Genomic DNA, 20842 nt, shown 5'->3' on the forward strand with positions numbered 1-20842 from the left:
CAGTCTTGGGGACCGCTGCAAAAATACGTAACCTAAAAGGACCGCCATGAACCATCTAGTCCATCCTCTTGCAGAGGTCAGGTGTGTCTAGGGCATCTCTGACAGATTTTATGTAGTTTGTTATTGTCCTAACAGCAAAGAAGATGCCATAACTAACACATTCTATTATTTTCATTAGGAAAACTGTTCTCGTATAGAAATAGTGTCTAATGCAGCTTCTTTACATAAGACTGACCCCTTTGCCTTTCCTCCAGTGAAACAATGGTGATGATGAGTGTCTACCCTCTTTGCCATGACCTTCCCATTCTGGGGAACTGTTGCGTTCCCCACGGTGCTTTGCGGATGCTGCGGAGTGTGCGGCTCAGTACTACCAGCCACTACCAGAACAGCAGCAGCAGATCCATGTGGGAGGACAAGAGCAGCCCACAGCTCGCGTTTAAGGGAGGGAGCCTTTCTAAAGCTGGAAGGCAAGCCTCTTAGTGATGAGAGAACAAAAGTGGTCTAGGAACCTGGTCCTCTTTCCTGGTGGAAGCCGAGGCCCCAGACTGCCCTAGATCTGGAAGAAGCACAATGGCCACAGAGGGTTTGATTTAATTCTGTGCTAGGCCCCATGGTAGATTTCATGGATAGAGTCCTCAGCTGTGGAGGACTTCTGAGGCTATGTTTGTACTGGTCCTATTCCTGCCACATACAAACAAAACATTGGCAAACAAAAGAACCCCATTCAGTATTATGTGGCCTTGAGGATTTACATGGGCGCACTGGTGTGTAACGCTGGCACGTTCTGGGCCTGTGGCCCTCTCCAAGTACGAAATTTGTCCTTTATGGTCAGCAACATAGTATCTGAATTCCTAAACCACCCATGTACCCATACCTGCCCTTCTAGGAGAAGACACAGTCTGATTTGTGCCTTCTGCTGGCCAGCATGTTCATCTGCGAGGGGCAGGTGGCTCCCACCTTCCAGCTTTCTGAAAGGTGTCTCTTTGGAAAGGCAGATGGGAAACAGTAGTATGCAGGTGGCTGCAGTTTTGGAGAGGTAGAACAGCCTTGGTGATAACTTTCAAGCTGAAGTTTTCTCTCCAAGACTTGAGGCAGTTTTCTGCACCTTGTTGGACAAACTGAACATGAGGCTTCTTTCCAAGAACTCTCCAAAAAATGCTCAGTGCAATCATTTTCACTCTTAAAAAAACATCTTGGCAACGGTATTGGCATGTGCCCAGTGCATCCCTGTTTTCCACTGATTCTGGATCAGCTAGTATTGAGCCAGAACAGGATTTTAATGCTCTGACAGCTGCAGATGCAAGGGCTGATCACACCTGCTATAATGAGGAGACACAGGACAGCTATGCTGAATTGCCAAACTAAGCTCATCACAGTTTGAATACAGACGTTTCATGTCCATCCACATTGTGAGGTATTGTAAGGAGGATGTTATTAAACCTGCAGTCCAGAGAATCTGGGACATCTGTCAACTAAATAAAGCAAAAGGAAATCCAGACATGGTATCTCTGGTGGGCTGATCATTCAGTTTTGGTCTTCTGTGGCAATCCCAAACATTAAAGAAATCTTTTGAAAATGTTTTATTTCCAAGGTTTTTTGTTTTGGCTTGTTTTTTTCTGCTTTTGAGCTTTGCATTGTGCGTGTGGCTGAAGACATGGGCTGAAGGCAGGAAGTAAGATGGCTAAATTTATAAGAATTGTGTGGTTAAAAAGGTTTCAGTCTCATTCAATGGTGGTTTGCCAACAAGCGCTAGGCAAAAGAAGACAGAAATTAGCATTTTTTTGTTGGTGCTTAGAGGTCAGTGTTGCCAGTTATGACAGTCCTTCTCAAAATGAATAGGGAAAAATAAATTGATCAAAAAATGCAATCTGAATTTATGGAGAAATATCTTAATTCTGATTGAGAAGAAGGAAGGTTATCCTGAACTGGATGATAAAGCCAGTACAGTTTTAATGCTTTTCACAATAATGCATTTATGTGAGCAGAAGTTTTCAATTTTAGTATTAATGAAAATAAAATAAGCCCATTAGTTCTTTTTACTTTAACCGAAGATTTTGCTAATCTTGACCAAACCTTCACTTACTTTGTACTAAAAATCTCAGTCATCTTATTAAAACTGACATAAAAAAAAGTAAATATATAGAATTCTAAATGCCTTTTTTTTTTTTTTTTTTAACATGTAGCTGGTTTTATTTCCAGCAGGGTGAAAACTGCTGTATGTGAAACCTGCAGGTTTCATTGCACCACTGGAAAAATTGTATGGGCTGATAAATAAAAAGTGTCAAAACTCCACAGTGCTAGACCACGGCTACCTGGAATGGTTACCTGTCTCATTAATCTTAAAACCTAAAATCAAATTACAGTAAGCTTGTGCCATAACAGGAGAGTGACTTCACACAGGGCTATTTTCCTGGTATTAACTTTGAAGGCTGTAGTGTAGTAAGCTCTGCCTACAGAGGTTTGAATTTTTCCACTTCTTCCTCTCCACCTGCAGTTTGCTGCCAGGTATCTCTTTAGAGGCTTTTCCTTCTCCATGTCTCACATGAATTGCGAGCTCTGTAGGGACCTGAGCGTAATGGTGCTGTGGCTGTCCCCAGCTAAAGGCTCCGCTGGGCCCAGCAGGGATGAGTGTTCCCTCGCACAGGAGGTTCTCAGCTCTGGAGATGAGTCAATGCTGAAACATTAATTCTGGGCTCAGCACCCTGCCCAGAACTCTGGGGAGGGGGATCATTGGTGGGCAAAACTCTAAGGAGATATTTGTCTGTAATCTTTTTGTAATCTACTTTTTAATCTAAAGCTAAAGCATTATCTGGTCTGACTGATCCCACTGCTGTCCAACAGCTGTCAAGGTATTATGTTCTACAGCTGATTTTACAGAAAGAAGCCATGATTTTAGCTAGCTTTGGCTCATCAATGCAACAAAACTTCTGTTGTATTTCCCTGAGCACCCAGAGGGCTGAGATGGGAGAAACTGTAGCACTGTGCAACCAACAGTGTTGACACATGGGGAGAAGGGCCATGTCCCCCTGGGGAGTCCAAATGCAGAACAGGATGCCCAAGAGACTTGGGAACCACCATTGTTTGTGACTGACTGCTGCCACAATTTTTCATTGCAGGTAAGTTCAGAAGAGGACCACCTGAGGTCTCTCCTAGATGCTGAGGTGTGGCCTAGCAACAGATGACAGAAATACAAGGGTGTACATGTAGAGTATATTGAGAGGATTTTGTTTCCCCTTGGCTTCACATGAAGTTCCAGTAAAGACACCACCTTTGCTCTGCACATCTCAGTGGAGTACATAGCATTTGTAGGTGTGGCAGTCCTCTGTGACAGCCTGTTGCTTTGACAAGCTGGTTAGGTCTTGGTTTATTCTCCCTGTTGGATGTTAACAAAATGCTTTCTCATTTCATCAAGGGCAATTGGTAATTCAGAACCAGCTATGGGGTATTTCAGCTGCACAAACCTAGGGAAGAAACTGGTCTTCTGTCTCCTTACTGAGTTTTCTAAAGAGATCAGAATTCCTGTGCATTCAGACTGCATTAAACCAATACTGCTAAATCTGGACGAGTTTAAAAATGTCTTTGGATGGCTGGAAATAACTGGTCATAAAACATTATTTCACTAAATTTTACTGTTAAAAAAAATAAGAACTTCACCAGTATTTATAATTTTTCTTTTTTTTTACATCAGTCTGCACCAAGCACTGTGACACAAATTCTTCAATAGGTGTTTCCTTGGTATTTTGTTCTGTGGAGAATGTTTCCGTAAATATATGAACACCAGCAGAGTAAGATAGAATCAACAAAGGTATTGCAGGAATAGACATTTCCCTGACCTGTTTGTGAAATGATCAACTGCTGCCACTATGTTGAAGGACCTAAAATGAGGCTGCTGAAATGTGAGGCTACTGCTCTGGACTAAGCCCTCTGCTTCCCCAAATATTTGTAGTCAAAGATTCTTTTATACTTTTTAATTCGAGTTTTGGAACTAAGGCTGGAATAGCTCTCTTGGCTACTCTTTGTAGTGACTCACCTAATTTAAAAGGAAACATCATGGATCTTGGAGCTTCATTTTTGTATGGATACAGTAGGTATTTTAATACCCTTAGAATGACAATTATCTAGCACTAAAACTCAGGAGCACCCTAAACTTAAATTTCTTGCATCTTTCTTGTGGAGTGTAGGCTCTTTAGGCTTTAGGATATCTACTAACATAGTAGGATTTTTCTTAAAAAAAAAAAAAAAAAAAGTTGTATATGAATTATACATGGTATTTATTATTGGCTGTTCCTCTCTTCAGCACAACCTTTTGATAACTTGTCTATTGCAAAGTACATTCCTCTGCAAGCAGGCAGCTAATCTCACAGTGACATTAACGTTGTTCCAGGAATCAAATAGTAAACCAAAGAAAGAACTATCCACGCTTGCCTTTAAATGTTAATTTTTCTTGAAACCTCGATTGAAAGCACCTTACCACAAGAAATCAGTCTTGGTTTCTCTAAGCTATGAGTCTTCTTGATAACATAGTTCAGATGGGGATCTATTTGTTTCCTTGTGTTTTTCTGAAGTTGCAAGCATGTTTCACCTGCCATATCAGAACATCAAATAAAAGAAATTCAGTTATGATTTTTGGAACAAGTAGAGAAAAAGACCAGAAAGTTGCCTGAAAGTGTGTGGGAGAGGAGGACCACCAGCAACAAAAACCCAAATCCCCAGACTAAATGGAAGAGGAAAGTATGTTGCCGTTATACCCTTCTCCCCAGCCTGAAATGCAGCCACAGGTCACTCACCTAATTCTAGCTTTATTCTGATGAAATCAATGCTGTTTTGACCAGACTACATTTGACTTTTAGCATAATGTGATTTAGCAGGGCAAGCATTCTTTAGATCAAAATGTCTGTAACGTTTCCAGTACTACTAGGAAACTAATACTGCCACTTTCTTTCTTTCTCTCCTTGTTAACCACAGACCACTCTATTGGTTTTCTACATGGTAAAATTCTCCCCTGAGTTTTTGAAAGGCATGTGCCAGAACATAGGTGTGCCCCTGTACAGTGTGCTGTACAGCAGGCACTGAAAGCATGTCAGGATAAGGACATTAACTCTTGGCTCAGCACCCACTATCACTGCACAGTTGACTGGCTTCCAAAGCACTGCAAGAGCAGCACCTTTCAGCAAATGTGGTTTAATCTGTTACGTGTCCACAGCCGAGATACAGATCACAGCTCTGATTACCTCTTCTCTGAACAGATACAGGAGAGCCAGACATGAAATAAAGGAAAGTGACAAGAATTACGAGGCACATGGAACATTTCTGTATGAGAATAGACTACACACATGAGCACAGAGATTGACTGTGGAAAGTTACAGTTGAATAGTGGTTCTCAGTTTCCCCCTTATTGTATACCCCCTTGTACAGTGGCTTTCAAATTGGAATGATATACCTAAAGATGTAATTTGGGAGGAGTTAAAGCATATGCAGAATGGTGATCTGGCTGATATAGTTTACTTGTGTTTCCAAGAGGCTTTTGACAAAGTTTCGTATCAACTTTTTTTTTTAAGGAAACTAAGCAGGTAGGGGATAAGAAAGAAGGTCATGGCATGGAGATGTGTTTAAAAGATAGGACAAATTGGGCAACAGTAAATGATTAGCTTTCAGAACAGAGGGAGGTTACAAGTGCAGGGATTTGAGCTGTTGAAAATGATCTGGAAAGGGATATGAGCAGTGAGGTTGAGAAAGTTTGCTGATGATACAGATTACTTAGAAGAGGGGGGACAAGGAAAGCAGATTGTGAAGAGCTCTGGAAAAATGGTTGAGTGACTGGGCAATGAGACAGGAAGTGAAATTCAAGTTATGTAAAGGGGTGCGCATGTGGAAAAAGAATTATCCTACAATTGACGTATAAAATAATGGCCCCTGAGCCGACCATTACCACTGATGGCCAAGATCTAGGGTTACAACAGAAAAAACATTAGCTAAAGCAAATCATATGTCAGAAATTATTAGGAAAGGAGCAGAGAAAGTCATACGAATCCAAAAGTCATGGAGTTGACTCCACATGCACTTCTGGTCCGCTCTTCTCAGTAATGGGATAGTGAGACTGGAGGAGTTCAGAGAAGAGCAACATGAGTGACCGAAGGCCAATGCCTTCCTTTGAAAGAACAACTGAGCAGGACAGGACTCCATGGCCTGGGAAGGAGATTATTTAGGTGAGGAGGTGACACACATCTACAAAACTGTAAGCACCATGTAAAAGGGTGGATGGGACTGATCATTTACTGTTGACTGGGAGGAATCAAATGAAGTTACTGGGAAGCAGGTGCTTCACTCTCCCTGGGATCACTCCCCACTCCAATGCTTCATGCAAGGAAAAAGCTGACCTGCTGAACTTTGCCAAAAAGTATTGGCTGCTTCAAGTTGGCATGAATTTAAGAGAAGACTGAACAAAATTCAGAGCAGAGATCTGTTTGGCTTGGTAAATATAGAGAAAACATGTATAGCTCAGGAAATCCCCCACACTAAATATAGTTGAAGCCCAGGACAGTATTCAGGGGAAGTGCTTGCTCTTCCTGGCCTATAACCACTGTGGAGAAAAAACTTGGGGTTGGAGGATCCTTGTTCTGACCCAGCACAGCCACTCTTGTATACTTACATTACAAATATCCAGTCTAATATAGGCACTTAATGCTACCATGTGTGTGGGAGCTGGCATGCATCTGCCAAATAGTGTAAAGAAGTGTATCTTCATCACATAGGTCAGTCTGAGATTCTTCATCTAACAGTTAAACCCACTAAGCTCTGCAATTGATCCAGCACAGTAACATTTGGTTTGATAGTTGCAACTTCTGCTTTCATATCCATTTCCTTCTTTCTTGAATAGTCTGGTAACTGAACGCAGTGAACATAAGGATAATTCTTCTCCCATCCAATTTTAATATTTGCATTTGTCCTTCAATCTCTCTTCAGGTAACTTAAAGTTGTTTTCCTTAGGTCTTTTAGGCAAGAATCTGCTTTCCCCACAACTTCTGTGTATAATATTTTCTGTTTTATTCCCTTTCACTTTCTTTTTCCTATACCAGAGTTACTGAGCGAAAGCAAATTTCTTGCTTGTGTAACCTAAAGACTTTGACTCATATGCACTGAAGTAGACATCTGCAACAACTTAGGGCAGCACTGCTTTCAGGGGTCTGTCTCTGCTAGAGATAGACCTTCACTTCATACAGTGACAAACAGGAACATGTGACTCTTTCCCTGTGGTAGCAATTCCCAGCCTGGTGTATAAGCTTACCCTGCCACTCCAAAATCTCGGCTCAGCATGTTTATTATCCAAATAGCCCTTAAAGAAACATAAGGGTGGGGCATGACAAGGCTGCTACAAAGAATGTATGGCAGATGCATGCTCTCTGTGCAGAGGCCTAAGTGTCATTTGTCAGTGACTTAGAAGACCGTTTCTTATTTGGGCCACGTTATTTTAATATCAAAGTGCAAAGCCAGCTGTTAGGTAAGCTGATTAAAGCAAGAAATTGTGTAGCTAAGAGAGAAACCCACCCTTTGCCATATGCACAAAATGGGTTAACAGCTCTCAAACAAAAATAATCCCACTAAAGTTCAAGGTAAAAATCATGGACGTTAAGAGCCAGACAGTCATTTTGTCCTACTAGATCCTGGCTCATAGACGGACAGTGCTCCTGCAGGTTTTGGCAGTGCTCCTGCCCAGACAACACCTGCAGAGGTTTTCTGCCTCACCAACTGCCAGTGCTGGAGATCTCCAAGGAAGCCCACCTACACTGATGCCAGAGGAGATGCACCCAGCCCTCCAGACCCAAACAGCAATACAGAGTGGTGTGAAGGGGCAGGGAACAGATTGGATTCCTTTTTGTCGTTACTTAGGGTAACAAAAATACAGAACTGCCTTTGATTTTAGGAAACTACATACTTTACAAATGGGAGATACATTTTATAAAGAAAGGCAACACATGCACATACTGCTATGTGATATTTGTATTTGTTTTTTCTCCTCTTCTGGTGTCTGTCATAGCTTTAATATTGCCTTGTAAATATGTGGAAAAGCCTAAGGCTGTCCACAAGGCTTTCCAGTTGTCTAAGTCACTGTGCAACTGTACAGCCTTTTGCATTATTCATGATCTGGCTTCATAGCTCAAAGGCACAAGTGTAGAGCTCTCATTTAAAAGAACAGGATTGGCCATAACAAGGTTGAGTATGGTCAGCATATTCCCTGGCAAACAAAAAAAAGTGGCAGCTGGTACAAAAACTGTTAAAATAAACTTGACGATGTACTTTACTGTTTCATAAGCAGCAACGGTATAATCTGCAACTAAATACTGTTTGTGTTATTAACCACTTGTAGGCAGGATGTCACTGTTTATATGAGCAAGGATAATTCTTCACAAAGGGTTTTGCACCGATCATTGAAGAGAATCCCTCAAGAATCAAAGAAGATAAATGCTATATTGCCAGTTAAGCTGCTAGGTGTAGTACTCAAGATACTTATAATACATTCGAATTAGGAGATTAGCATTTAGATATTGAGATAAAGCACCAAAAAGAATGGAGGAAAAAAAAGTCTTCTCTCTGTAGTCTTGTACTTGAACATTACTTGAAATACCACTCAGGAGAGCAGTTTATGGGTTCTTCCTTCCAAAGAGTCTTCAGACGCTGGGCCCAGGCAATCAGCATCTCCTTCCTCTTCTCCTCAGACACATACTCCGGAGCAAAGCAGATGTGAGGTGCAAGGACTTTGACGCCACAAAAGTGCATGATTCCATGCTGGACTCAAAGCAAAGAAACAAATGCCTCAGGAAATAGTTAGTCTTTCACTTTCAATTCAAGAATGTAGAAGATTCAAATCTGAAACTGTTTCTCTGGCCCAATGTAAGGCAGGTTTTCTAAACCTGTGCATTTATCAGGAGAAGGGAAATAAATTGCAAAAGTTCGTTACCTGTCCTGGCAGTCACTAGTGAAGGCTAGACATTAGGTAGAATGACATATAATACACTGAAAAATAAGGTCAACTTCATTTATTCTGCTCTGTGCTATTTAAGTTCTATTAAACCCACAGAACTGTTCTCTTCAGCTGCTGTATGCTATTAAATTTGCAAGGATCAGAGACAGCCTAAAGTTCATTGTACTGTTTGAATCTCCACAGATTGTTCCTGAACTGCAGTGTATTTCTCATCTACTTCTAAGTATTTTTTTTAACCTTTTGCCTCTGGCTTAGCCAAACAATCCTGAATGAAGGCTAGTGCCTTTCAAATCAGCTCAACTTGCCATTTTCCCTCTGTGTATTTCTGAATTCACAGTTGTGTTTCACATTCTTTGTCATGTTGACTTGCAAGCTCTGCCGCTAGATAGCCTCACAAGGGCGGACAGCTAGTAATCGCAATGGGTAGGAGACCAAAGAACTTAAGCACATCCATTGTATTATATCAAGTAGTAGCTTTGCCTTACCACCTAAATTTCTCAAAGCATGCTTGCTACTTCTGATAAAAGGGTAGCAATAAGAAAAGGCATGCTAACTTTTGTATGCTGATCATTAATACCAGGATAATGTGTGACTCCCCTCCTGCCCCGCATCCTACATGATCAGGTAGCTATGGGGAAAAGAAATCCTGCACACCAGTGATAAAGGAAATCCTATAATACCAGAGAAACTTAAAAGACTGACAGTATGAGCTTTCTCCAGATTCCAATCTGGAGGAAGGGGAACAAAACAACTTTAAAACTCTATGGACTTTTAAAGTAGTCTCAGGATTTTAGAGCCCAATTTATAACCTGCAGATGCTTGGAACTGACAACTTAATTCTTTCTTATTACATTATATTTCATATAAAATAAACAATAATACAACTGTTATAAATAATTGGAATACTAAAAATTAAGGCAAACAACAACCAAATATTCATATATTATACCTGGATGGGCCACAGGAGGTAGCGAATATCACCACTGATACCTCCTTTTGCATACATCTCTTTGCTTCCTCCAGTGGTGAAAGAAAACAGGGCTAATTTGTTCTAGAATTAAGAAAGCAGTGCTTGAATTAGGCATGTTTAAAGAAGAACGGCTAAATAGTTCAAGAGATATTCAGGGGAACCTGAACAGCATAAATTTCTAGAGGAGGTGGTGTCCTCTTCTTTCCCAGACTTTGTGTAGCAGCAGCTCTGAGGCAAAGATTGACAACATACAGCGTAGACAATTGGACTATGTGTCAGGGCTTTGGGCAGATACAGGTTAAAAAGAAAAGGAATTACATGTCTGACACTCTTGCATGCAGCAGGACTGACCCTTGTTCTCCCTTGTGCAATGTTTGGAAAACTGTGGCTGGAAAGCACTCTGTTACTGAGAATCCCTTTATCCCTGTCCTTCCTGGAGGCAGAAATTGAATGCTACAGTCCTCCTTCAAACCTGGGCTTGCTTGTCACTTGCCAAGGTGACAAGGTGTTCCTCAGGTGTTCTAAACCCCTGTGTTTCTTCTGCTTCTGTAACCGGTATTAGCCATGGGCTTGCGCTCAGCTTCTACCCACTCAGTTTTAGCTTCTGTAATTGAAATAACGTTTTTCCAGCACAGTATCTGAACTGCCTTGAGCCTGCACTCAGCATGCAGCTATGATCATTGGGGATTACTCCTATTCATCTTAGTGAGGCAGCCATTTCTGAAATTTAAACAAACTGAAATGTTTGGAATTGTTAAGAAGATCAGAAATTACAGAGATTAATATGCAGCGAACATAAACGTAAAACTAATATTGTTTCTGGATGCTACAGTTGTCACCAAATAAGATCCATCAGACAGCGGGCCAACATTTTCCAGGGATATTCTCAGTGCCGTGGAGAATTAAAATTTTATGGATTGTCATCTAGAGATACTGATCTTGCTTAATTTATAAGCTACAAAGAAGAAAAGGTTGAAAGGAGATACCTGGGACAGAGGCTCGTGCACTGGGTATTTCAGGTTTCTGATTAAGTTTTATAGTTTAATTCCAACCTTTCACATCTAATCCCAGAACAGGATCTTGTCACCTATTCTAGTATTTCACTCATTACAGATTTGTGCAGTCCTACAGTGGTGGGAAGAATGACATACTATAGTTTTAGGAAATGGATTGATTTAAACTGTTTGCAAGCTGTATGCCACCCCAGTGCACTCTGATACACCTACCAAATTATAAAGCCCATTTTGTAGGCCAGCTAAAAATCTCTAGGAGATTGCTTAAATCTTTAGCAACCACTGCATTCTCCTTATTGTACTACCTTTCAGACAGTTTTAACAAGCCAGACAAGTGCAAATCATGATCTTAATAAAACAATCTCAAAAACATACCTTGAGCAAACCCGAATCATAACAGTTTGGAAATTCGTGAGCAAATCCTTGGACCAAGACTCTGTCCATCCAGCCCTTCATGATTGCTGGCATGCTGAACCAATACAAGGGAAACTAGGCAAAAAGTAAATTACCTTGTTAGCACAAAGAGTTGGGGCCATCCTTAGGCCTGGTCAACAGGCTAAATCCTATTCTCTTAATCTGTTCAGATCTTGTACATGCCTTCTTTCAGCTCTCTGTCAGGAGAGGCAGTAACTATGCCTGGCAAAAATAACTGAAGTGCTTTCTGTTTGTAGTAGTCTCGGGTACGTACCTGAGCACCTACAGCACACTAACACCATAGTGAATGTGAGGGCTTCCACACAAATTAAATTGGAATATGATGAAGCAGGAAGGCGCCATTTAATTCAAACTTAAGACTGTACAGAATTGTGTCTCCTATTGCTGAAATGCCAAAGGAACATATAATCTAATGGAGAATGTGGCCAAAATGCATACAGAGAACCTTATTACCAGGACTGACATCTGATGATCACTTCTGATCTGACAGACTGCTGACAAATGCCATGGGATCTTAAGAAAGACTTACTTTCATGCCCTGGTGTCATGATGATCCTGAATCACTTTATAGAGAAGAAAACTTCTTTAACAGTAGGACCCTCTGCTTCTAGATTCTTCAGTTAGCCCATAGGACTACAGCCTAAAGCTCTCACGTCTTATTTGCATTATCTTGAGTGCTTTAAGGACTCCTATTCTAGGATGCATCACTGTCCCTAAACCTTGGTACACACTGCAGTACAGAAGAAGAAATTCTGTAAAAACTTACCCATATGTGGCTTAATTCAAGATGGAAACAATGTGGAAACTGGGCAATCACCATTATCTTTGGAAGTGGTGAGTTTAGCCTGCAGTTAATTTTAAATTACTTTATGGTGTCTTTGAGAGGCTTTTTTTTCTTTCTTTCTTTCTTTTTTTTTTCTGCACCAGAACATACTCAACTTCATAGCATTCTACAGACAGAAAGTAGAAAGAAACCACTTCCTTCAGGCGATATTTTACTATACTTATCTCAGAAGCAATAGTGTAAAAATGATGAAGACTTACTGTGAAATGCTTAACGGAGATATGGTCATATTCTAAATTTCATCTAGAATTGGACAGTGGAATATATATAGGCTATGCCTAAGGCCAACAGTCACACAGGCACACAAAGAAATGTGAAGTTAGTATTGCCTTATACAGTACTTCTGGGATGTGTGGACACCAAGGACAGAGCTGGCACAGTGGGGAGTGGAGATGGGGTGTAATGATCCGTTTGCAAGTCCAGATAGTGCTTCTGCAACTCAGCAATAAATGAGGACAGTCTGGTTGGGGAAGTCCCAATTCCCTGAGACCACTGGCTGCTCCCAGCTGCTTGCCCAGAAAATAAGCCTTGCCCTGCTTTCTGCCAGCCTGCCGGATAACCACGGTCATGTATGTTTTTGTGCATCCAGATATGAAGTTTGGCCACATGTTGGTGAATTACTGTATTTGCTGTCATTTCAACCTGGATAATTGTGCTGCTGAATTAATGGATTTGCTGTTGTAATGACCCGGATAATTGTACTACTGATCTGTATTTAGTTACTCTACCATTACTTAGAGATAGAGTACTTTTTCCTAAAGCTGTTGATCTGGTGTCTGTTACTATATCCCAAACCTGTAACTCAGTGGGGCTGCCTTAAGCCCTTACACACACCTCTGTGTGTAGATCTGTGTTTGTTTTGCGTGAGCTCCAAGACAAAGGGGTAGTATCGGGCTGCCTGATAACATGGCACGATTTTCATATTGAGAATTATAGTATTATTTTGCACTCAGTACTTTCTGGTCTGAGTTGCTCAATGCAATCATTTTGGAGTGCAGGTAGTGTGAGGACCAGTTTTCACAAAACCTATGCAATCAGACTACTTTTGAATGTTAATTTTTAAGTGAAGCACTGCTGTGAGTTCTACTCAGGTAATTTAAGGTTCTAATTTCAGATGCCTTCCTACTCTCCAAAAATGCCAGTGTTGCACTGTTGTGTGAAAAACTCATACTGTGCTAGCATGAATAATGCTCACACATGACCTGGTATTTTTTATATTTTCTAAAATCCACATCATATCAGAAAAACCAGACACCTTGAAATTGCTATGCTGGATACAGATTGTTTTATGTTGATGGCAGAGCTACTACCTCTTTTTACTCTGGCTAGATTCAACGTTCCTAATGAAATCTATAATCTTTTCACTATTGCTTTTCTTTTGTTCAACCCTATATATTACAGCTGAAGTCTTTTTTTAATACAATTTAAAATAATGACCTGAAAAATCATTAAGTCTGCTTCCTGCACCTTCTTTTGCTCTTCAATTAGATCGTTGGACAAATCTCCTCTCTTGTAAGCTTCCCATGTCTCCACACCATAATTGAACTCTTCTGGGTTGTGCAAGCAACCTGCGGGTAGAAGCGAACAGTCATTCCTTGCCTTGTTTCTAGCATTGTAGCCAAATAAGAATTAAATATATGCTGCAATCTACAGCTCTAAATTGAGTTACTGCTTTCCATTTTTCCCCACTTCCTTTTTTTTTTGTGTGTGTGTGGATATTCAGCAGCATCACAGCTAATCGTGATTTCATTTTAAACTGAAGAGGAATATAGCATCTCAGACTACTAAAACTTTTGCCTTTCTGTGGCAACATATAAAGTGCAGTAAGAGGACCTAAGCTTGGCTCTAGACTCTGGTGATGCAGGTGGATGATTTAAGAGAATTTTGCTAATTGCTCTGCCTCTGCATTAGGGATTACTGAAACCACCACACAGTCACAAGCACTATGTAGCTGCTTTTCAGCCTCTGTAACTGGGAAATTCAGCTGGGGCTGGGGAACCAGTATTGGCTGGCTCTGCTGACTCCACTACAGTTAGGTAAGCTGATTCGAGTATGTCCAAATCAGATATATACATTCAATTCTGCTGATTCAACTAGTAGATCATCAATCTCTAGCAGAAGAGAGTGGCAGGAGCCTCATGAACTAAACTCTAGCAAGTCACAGAATGCTATCCGAAGGCATTTCTCACCCACGAGAAATGGACTTCAGAAATTGTTTGTGGACACATGCTAATGCATTTTTCCCTCCCAGTAATGTCACTACAAGCCAAGGTTCATATTCAGGAGTGGACTTTTAGAAATGCTTATGTCTGGTCATTAACAAGTTTTTTTTTCTCGTTTTTTTGCCAGTGCTTGCACTAGACCTGTGCTATTGCCTTTTGATTCTTGTTTTAAAGAAAGACTTTCAGCTGTCACAGATTGTCACGGCTTTGTGTTTCCTAACCTGGAAAAATACTGGGGCTACATGCTATTAAGAGCACAGTGAAAATATCACATAAACCTAATGAGCATCACTGTTTTTCTCAAGTCTTAACTGCATCATCTGGTCATTTTTAGTAATCATATAATACCAAGGTAGTCAGGAGGTGCCAAGACAACTCAAAAGCCCAAGCACTTAAGTGCCTGGAGCTAACTTGCAGAAAGCCTTTGTAATCTTGTTTGTTAAGAGTAGATGGTTTTTAGAAAGTGTTTTCAGTTGATTGTAAATACCGCAAAAATAGTAATTTTCCCTCATCCACTTTAGTCTAAAGGCAAAACACTGTTTTACAAATCTGCACTATATGGATATTTCATTTTTCTGATTGAGGGACCATTTCTAGTGATCAGATTTATTAAAATAAAGATGATACTTGTTGGGTTGCTACACTGACATTTCTTAGTCAATGCTAAAAGAAAATAAAAAGCTGGGTCTTGTTAGTTGGGGGATATTTGTACAAAATAATAGCAACAATTTTTTGGAGTGCACCTAACTTGTTCTGGGTTGTTAGTGCAGCAGGATAGACAAGGTGAAAGTTTGTCTCATTGTTATTGTTGAAAAAAGTCTATTTTGGGTAGTCTCACCAACAATGTCATTTCTTGTTGCTCTTGGCTCGAACTGCATTGCATATAAATCAGACACTGTTACACTGCAGCCCTGCTTGCTCAGTTCTTCCACAGCAACCCTCTTCAAAGATCCGTTCAAGGACTTGGGCTCTTGATGTGCATAGACTATCAGGACTTTTCTCCCTGGAGGCAGAAAGAAAACCAGAAGATACCTTTGAGTATAGGAGCCAGATACAAAAGAGTTTGTGGAGCCGGTCCTTCATTTTTCTGTAGTGTGTTTTCCAAGTGGCACAAAACTAGTGAAAACAGAATGATAATGGCAGCATTTGACTCCTGCTCGGCAGCAATGAGTGACTCATGAGGAAATCATCAGTAAATGCCCCCCATTCTGCAATTTTGTGCTACACTGGGCTTTCCTAGGTGGAACTCAGTGGACAGTGGGTGCGTTTCCATAGCAGGTGACACCGCCCTACATCAGCACAACCCAGTCCCTCCTCTTGAGTCAGCATTTGTGTTCGTCCGATTCCACTGCCCACCCCCAAAAACTCACCCAACAACAGGAAAAAAAAACAAACCGAAACAAAAGCTGTCTGCTGGTTTAGCTCCCTAGGCTGGGTCAGACAAGCTACAGCACAAGTGTGAGGGGTGGGCTGGGTTCAAAGTGATGCCAGCTTAGATTCCCTCAAACTGTTGTGGAAACAAGTTCTGAAAGCTCAGAGCATCTTCCTACTGCAATGCGGGATCCCCTCATCTTCCATTTCAGTGCCGCACAAGTGAAAACACTGAGGTAGATGTTTAAGATGCTGCTATCCCAGTTCAGCATCATCACAGCAACTTCAATAGAAAGCAACATGATTATTTTCTTAGATGTGAGAGTGAGCTGTCCTAGTGTATCTGAAACTGCTGACAAAGTGGCTTTAAGGTAAGCTGAGCAGCAAGATGGATATGTGGGGATGGAGCTTCTTAAACTCATGTAACAAGGTGTATCAGAGCTTACTTGTTCAAAATTTTACTGTACATAGGCCATTCAATTTTAATAATGCTCTAAAAAAATTGATCACTGAACACAAGGGAAATGTGAAATACTTTTGTGAGGTAGTAGTTATGTATATATAAGCACTGCAGAGAATGAAACTTCCAGGGATTGTTGAAAATTACTGTATCTGAAAAACATGCAGCTCTTGGTTCCTGACTGCCAACACAAAACCTGAGGCATCTCCTGAGTTCAGTTTCTCCAGGGGACATAGGAGTACAGCCCAGAGCACCCTCAGGGTGACAGGTAGGTTTCAGATATCAGAGATAATGAATAGAACCAGAGCTGAAGGCTTAGAAGAAAAAATACCTCACTTTTAACCTAAATTATAAAGGGTGATTATTTCTCCAGTGTGCATAGCATCCATGAAACAATAGCTTTGCCAAAAGACTATTAAAATTTGTGGTCAGATGCTATCATAAATTTAACACGTGTATAAACTATTTAACCCTCTGCTCCATAACTTATTCTGGAATACTAGAAGCTGTTACCTCTCTGCTGTTCCTGCTAACTCTCAGTAAATAGGTGGTTCAGTGGCTGGAGGTGACACAAGCTCACACATGCGATAAGATTAGTTCTGCAAGCTGCTGGTTTGTTTCCATTTCAGTGGAGCTGGGGGCACTTGGACACAGTGCTGGGAGAGACCGGAGTTTTCAGAGGCATCGCTTACTGAAGTAATTTCAGTCCTTTATAAAAGTAATACCGTAGTATCCCAACTAAATATTACAGATATGCCACGTACCAGTGTGCCCAGGCCTGAAGTGAAGAGCGTTTTTATCGGTATTTGTTCTTACCTGCCATTTTCGGGAAGCACCGAGTAGCTTCTGTCTTGAGACTCTGACGCTGCCTGTGAACTCAAAGGACAAATTCGCTCGCGTGAGAAACAGCAGGAAAAGGTACAAGGAAAACCGCTGTTTCAGCGGGAAAGGTACCATTCCGTGTGGCGGCGGAGGGGCTGCGAGGGGAAGGGCTCGCCGCCGGCGGGAGAGGCGGGCCCGCAGGCCGCCTCACGCCGGGCCTCGCCCAGCCCTCGGCCGGCAGGACCGAGCGCCGGTTCGTCCCCGGGCCGCCGGACCAGCGCCGAGCGGCTCCCGCACGCCCGCTTCACCCAGGGACCGAGCCGGACGCGCCGCGCCGCCTCCGCGCAGGAGGGGCTGGGCGCTGCTCCCGGTTTTCGTCCTACCCTCTAAAATCCGGTTTCAAAACGACTGCCGGCGCCGGCCGTGCCGGCCGCCCCGCCGGCCGCGGCCCCGGGTGCTTGTACCTTCTGCCCGCGACCTGGCGTACCCGCGCGGCGGGGCTGCGAGCGGCCCGCCCGGCGGCCCCAGGGCCTGCGCCGGCGCCGGGCGGGGGTGGGGACGGGCTCGGCGCCGCCCGCTGCGGCAGCTCCGTTGGGCAGACGGCACCCGTTGGGTGCGCGTCACCCGCCGCAGTTACTACACGCGATAACTGTTACTAATAGACACGCTGGCTGGCGTTTCTTGGGAACGAGTGCTGCTCCTGGCCGAGTGCCGCCGGGGGGGAACCGGGGCGGCTCACGGGTGGGTAACCCCTCCGTCTCCTGGCAGCATTCGGTGGGTCCTCACCTATCTGCCAGCGACGGAGTACCATCAGCTGTGGTTTTCAAATGGAGAATCCGAGGCTGAAATCAAGTGACTGGGCCAACGGCCTGGGAAATAAATGGCCGAGCTACCGGTGTCCTCTTGCAGCGGGGTGAGCGGGAAACCTCTCTGCAAACCTTGCACCATCTGCGTTTTTCACCCCCTGCCCTCTGTGCTGTCAGGGTCAGGGGAGACACGCACCCCTCAGCTATCCTCCCTGGCTTCCCAAGGCTACAGCTGTCACTTGCCAACATACATTGAGCATAAAACATGAGCCCAAATTCTGCTTGGCTGCACTCTGTTGGTTATACGGGAAGCAGCGTGGTAAAGAACTAGGCAGGGACTCCAGAAACCCAGACTGAAAGTTTACTTCCCCTCAGGTAGGATGTCTTATTTTTGTCTTTTCATCCCATCTGGTAACAGAAATAACGAGACCTTCTCACAAAACACTCGGTGTTTAAGCAGCTAAGGGCTGTTGGTATTAGTATACTGCTAGCAAGTAGAATTCACTTTTGTGAAGACTGGGCAAAAACTGGCAAAGAAGCTGAAATGGACATAGCCCAAAGACTTTGAGTTTTTTTGCTGTTTTATTAGAGTTGTTTTTTATAGCTCATATAAATGACCAAGCCATCATTTCCCCCCCCACGCATAAGGTCTATTCATGGTAAGACATGGGGAACTAAAGGAAAAATGCTAGTAGTTTATATACCTACGTAATATTATCTGACAGGCTATTTAATATGATACCTCACAGAAACAGTAAAGAAAAAAAATTACACTGTTCCTGCTAACATTTCTCCATTCAAAACTCGCAGAGTACTAGAGTATTTCCAAGGGGTCTTTTTTTTTTTTTAATTTTCTCTATTCCTGCTTTCCTCCTCAGTGTTCACCCTGCATTGGAAATTGTTTCTGCCTGGACATCACCCAGGCATTGGCCGGGTCTCTGCTGGCATGCAGCCTCCTCTGGAGTCCCGTTTCCCTTCCTATCCTCACCTCCTGCTATCAGGAGCCTGGTCAGAGTGAATGATGGCTGTCGCCCAGCCTGTGTGTCCAAAGCTTTCTCTGGGTTGGGTGGGAGTCAACGCATGCTTGGTCTTACCATGACAGGGAGTATCAGAAACACTCCTGGATTCCCACCCTGGTTTTGACATAGCTCCCGGACTGACAATTATCTTGATCTCTTTTGGAGGTTTAAAGTAAAGAGTGAGCATAACATGTATAAAGTGAATGGCCAATTTTCTCTTGGAGCACAAAATACTTTTGTCTTCCACAATATATATTGTTAGCATATAACATATGATATATCATATATCATATGTATTGTTAATGTTAACAACATTTGAAAAGGTCTACCTGCATACAAAAACAGCATTAAAAAGGGGAGTATATTTTGTGGAGGAAGGACTTGAGAGAACACATTTGTGATGCATTAGATGGCTAGACACCTATGTTAAAATATTTCACAGGTGTATAGGAGGAAAGATGGTTTATTTTACTACCAGTAAATAATAGGCTTTTACAACTGGAAAATACTGCAATACTGTAGGTGTGCATTGTGATTTTAGACAAATGAAGGCTGTAGTCTCAACCTTGAGGAGTTCATGAATTTGAAGAGCATAAAATCATTAAATATTTCTACACATAAGATTGACAGCAGTGATCTCACTGTAGAGGTGAACCCCCAATTTCTGAGTGAGGTTGTAAAAGTTTGCAGGATTAGTTCCTGTGTTAATTCCTAATATATCCTAAAGTACCTTTCCCTCAAATACTGTTGGAATGATCTCTAATAATTTTATAAAATTTAAAAAAATCCTTTCATGTTTGTCTTTGGCTGAGGCCCATTATAAGGATTTCAGCAGCCACATTCAGCAATTTCTTAGCAATCTTGTGAGCACCCATTAGTTTTTCAGAGCTCTTCAGAGAGTTCTTTATGAAACTCAAATTTCATAGTTTTAGGAATCCATTTATTTTTGCTGTTTGGGCAACTGTGTGGGACAGAGTGAAGTTTCTTGTAGCCTCCTTCTCCCTCTCCTGCTTCCCCTGCCTCCTTTAAAGTTAATTAGCACTCAGGAAGATGTTGCAGTAGCTCGAACACCCTCTGAGATTTTAATTTTGCAGGTTGGGAATGTTTCTTATTATCTTCCTCCCCCACCTTTGCAACTGGAAAATTACAAAGACTTTGGACTGGGACAATGGGTGGTAGAAAGGAATATAAGATTGGGAAATTTTTAGAAGGTTGCCATTCACTGTGGTAGTGGCCCAACTCTGAGTTGTTAATAAAGCAAACCAAGAGAAACCCATGACTGAAAATCCTTTAACACTAAGGACTTAATTGCTAATTAGCAATGGAAAAAGTAGCTGTGGCTAAACTGGGAGAAAATTCTCCTGTTGCTGTCAGCCATTAATGAGCATTGACTGAGCGAGCCGTATTTCATAGGAAGTTTGGATATTTGCAGTTTCTCTTGCTTTTGATTGACGCAAACTGTTTATCTCTCTCACACAAGACAGAGAACATAAGAAAATTAAAATTATGGTAGTAATTCAGACCAAGGGTGTATTCAACCCAGCACCCTGTCTCCAACCCTGCTCACAAGTAGATGCCTAGGGAAGAGTAAGAGCAGGTAAGCACGTATAATGATACTGACCCCACTGCTCTCAGCCTGCAGCTAACTTCAACTTAGGCCTGGGCATGTTGTAGTTTGTTTATGTAGTAACCTCCAATTTACATCTCTGTCAAGCACTTTTCCTAGTCTCCCTGTGAATCCATGCCAATCCCTTATATGTACACTGTTCTTGGCAGGGACTTCCACAGATTCAATTCCTGCTGTGTGAGGAACACCCCCCCCCCCCCTTTTTTTTTTTTTTTGCTTTGCACCTGATTCCTGTCAGCTTCATTTGATACCCCTTAGTTCTTGTACTGGGAG

The 20842-nt window shown here is 42.1% G+C and overlaps 1 protein-coding gene across 4 annotated transcripts; it reads right to left on the reverse strand.

Annotated features, from left to right (window-relative positions):
- Positions 1-3611: 3611 nt before the first annotated feature.
- On the reverse strand, positions 3612-17646 carry NQO2 (N-ribosyldihydronicotinamide:quinone reductase 2). Of its 4 annotated transcripts, none has more exons than XM_052780176.1 (7): positions 17582-17646; positions 17112-17164; positions 15303-15467; positions 13680-13810; positions 11339-11452; positions 9930-10031; positions 3612-8784 (listed from the first exon to the last, which is right to left on the reverse strand). In XM_052780176.1, the coding sequence occupies exons 2-7, from the start codon at positions 17116-17118 to the stop codon at positions 8611-8613; spliced, it is 693 nt and encodes a 230-aa protein (XP_052636136.1). In that variant the 5' UTR covers positions 17119-17164; positions 17582-17646; the 3' UTR covers positions 3612-8610. The 4 variants fall into 4 exon arrangements, with proteins under 4 accessions (XP_052636136.1, XP_052636147.1, XP_052636156.1 ...); XM_052780187.1 differs by having other exon boundaries at positions 17112-17171; XM_052780196.1 differs by lacking the exon at positions 17582-17646 and adding an exon at positions 17501-17545.
- Between the last annotated feature and the right edge of the window lie 3196 nt (positions 17647-20842).

The sequence above is a fragment of the Harpia harpyja genome, chromosome 1 (assembly GCF_026419915.1).
Source record: "Harpia harpyja isolate bHarHar1 chromosome 1, bHarHar1 primary haplotype, whole genome shotgun sequence".
Lineage (NCBI taxonomy): Eukaryota > Metazoa > Chordata > Aves > Accipitriformes > Accipitridae > Harpia > Harpia harpyja.

Excerpts from the sequence above, each read along its gene's own strand:
- NQO2 (XM_052780176.1), bottom strand. Across the intron at positions 11,453-13,679 it reads CAGACTTAATGATTTTTCAG|TTTCCCTTGTATTGGTTCAG; the intron begins GTCATTATTTTA and ends CTTTTTGCCTAG. Across the intron at positions 10,032-11,338 it reads ATGATTCGGGTTTGCTCAAG|AACAAATTAGCCCTGTTTTC; the intron begins GTATGTTTTTGA and ends TCTTAATTCTAG.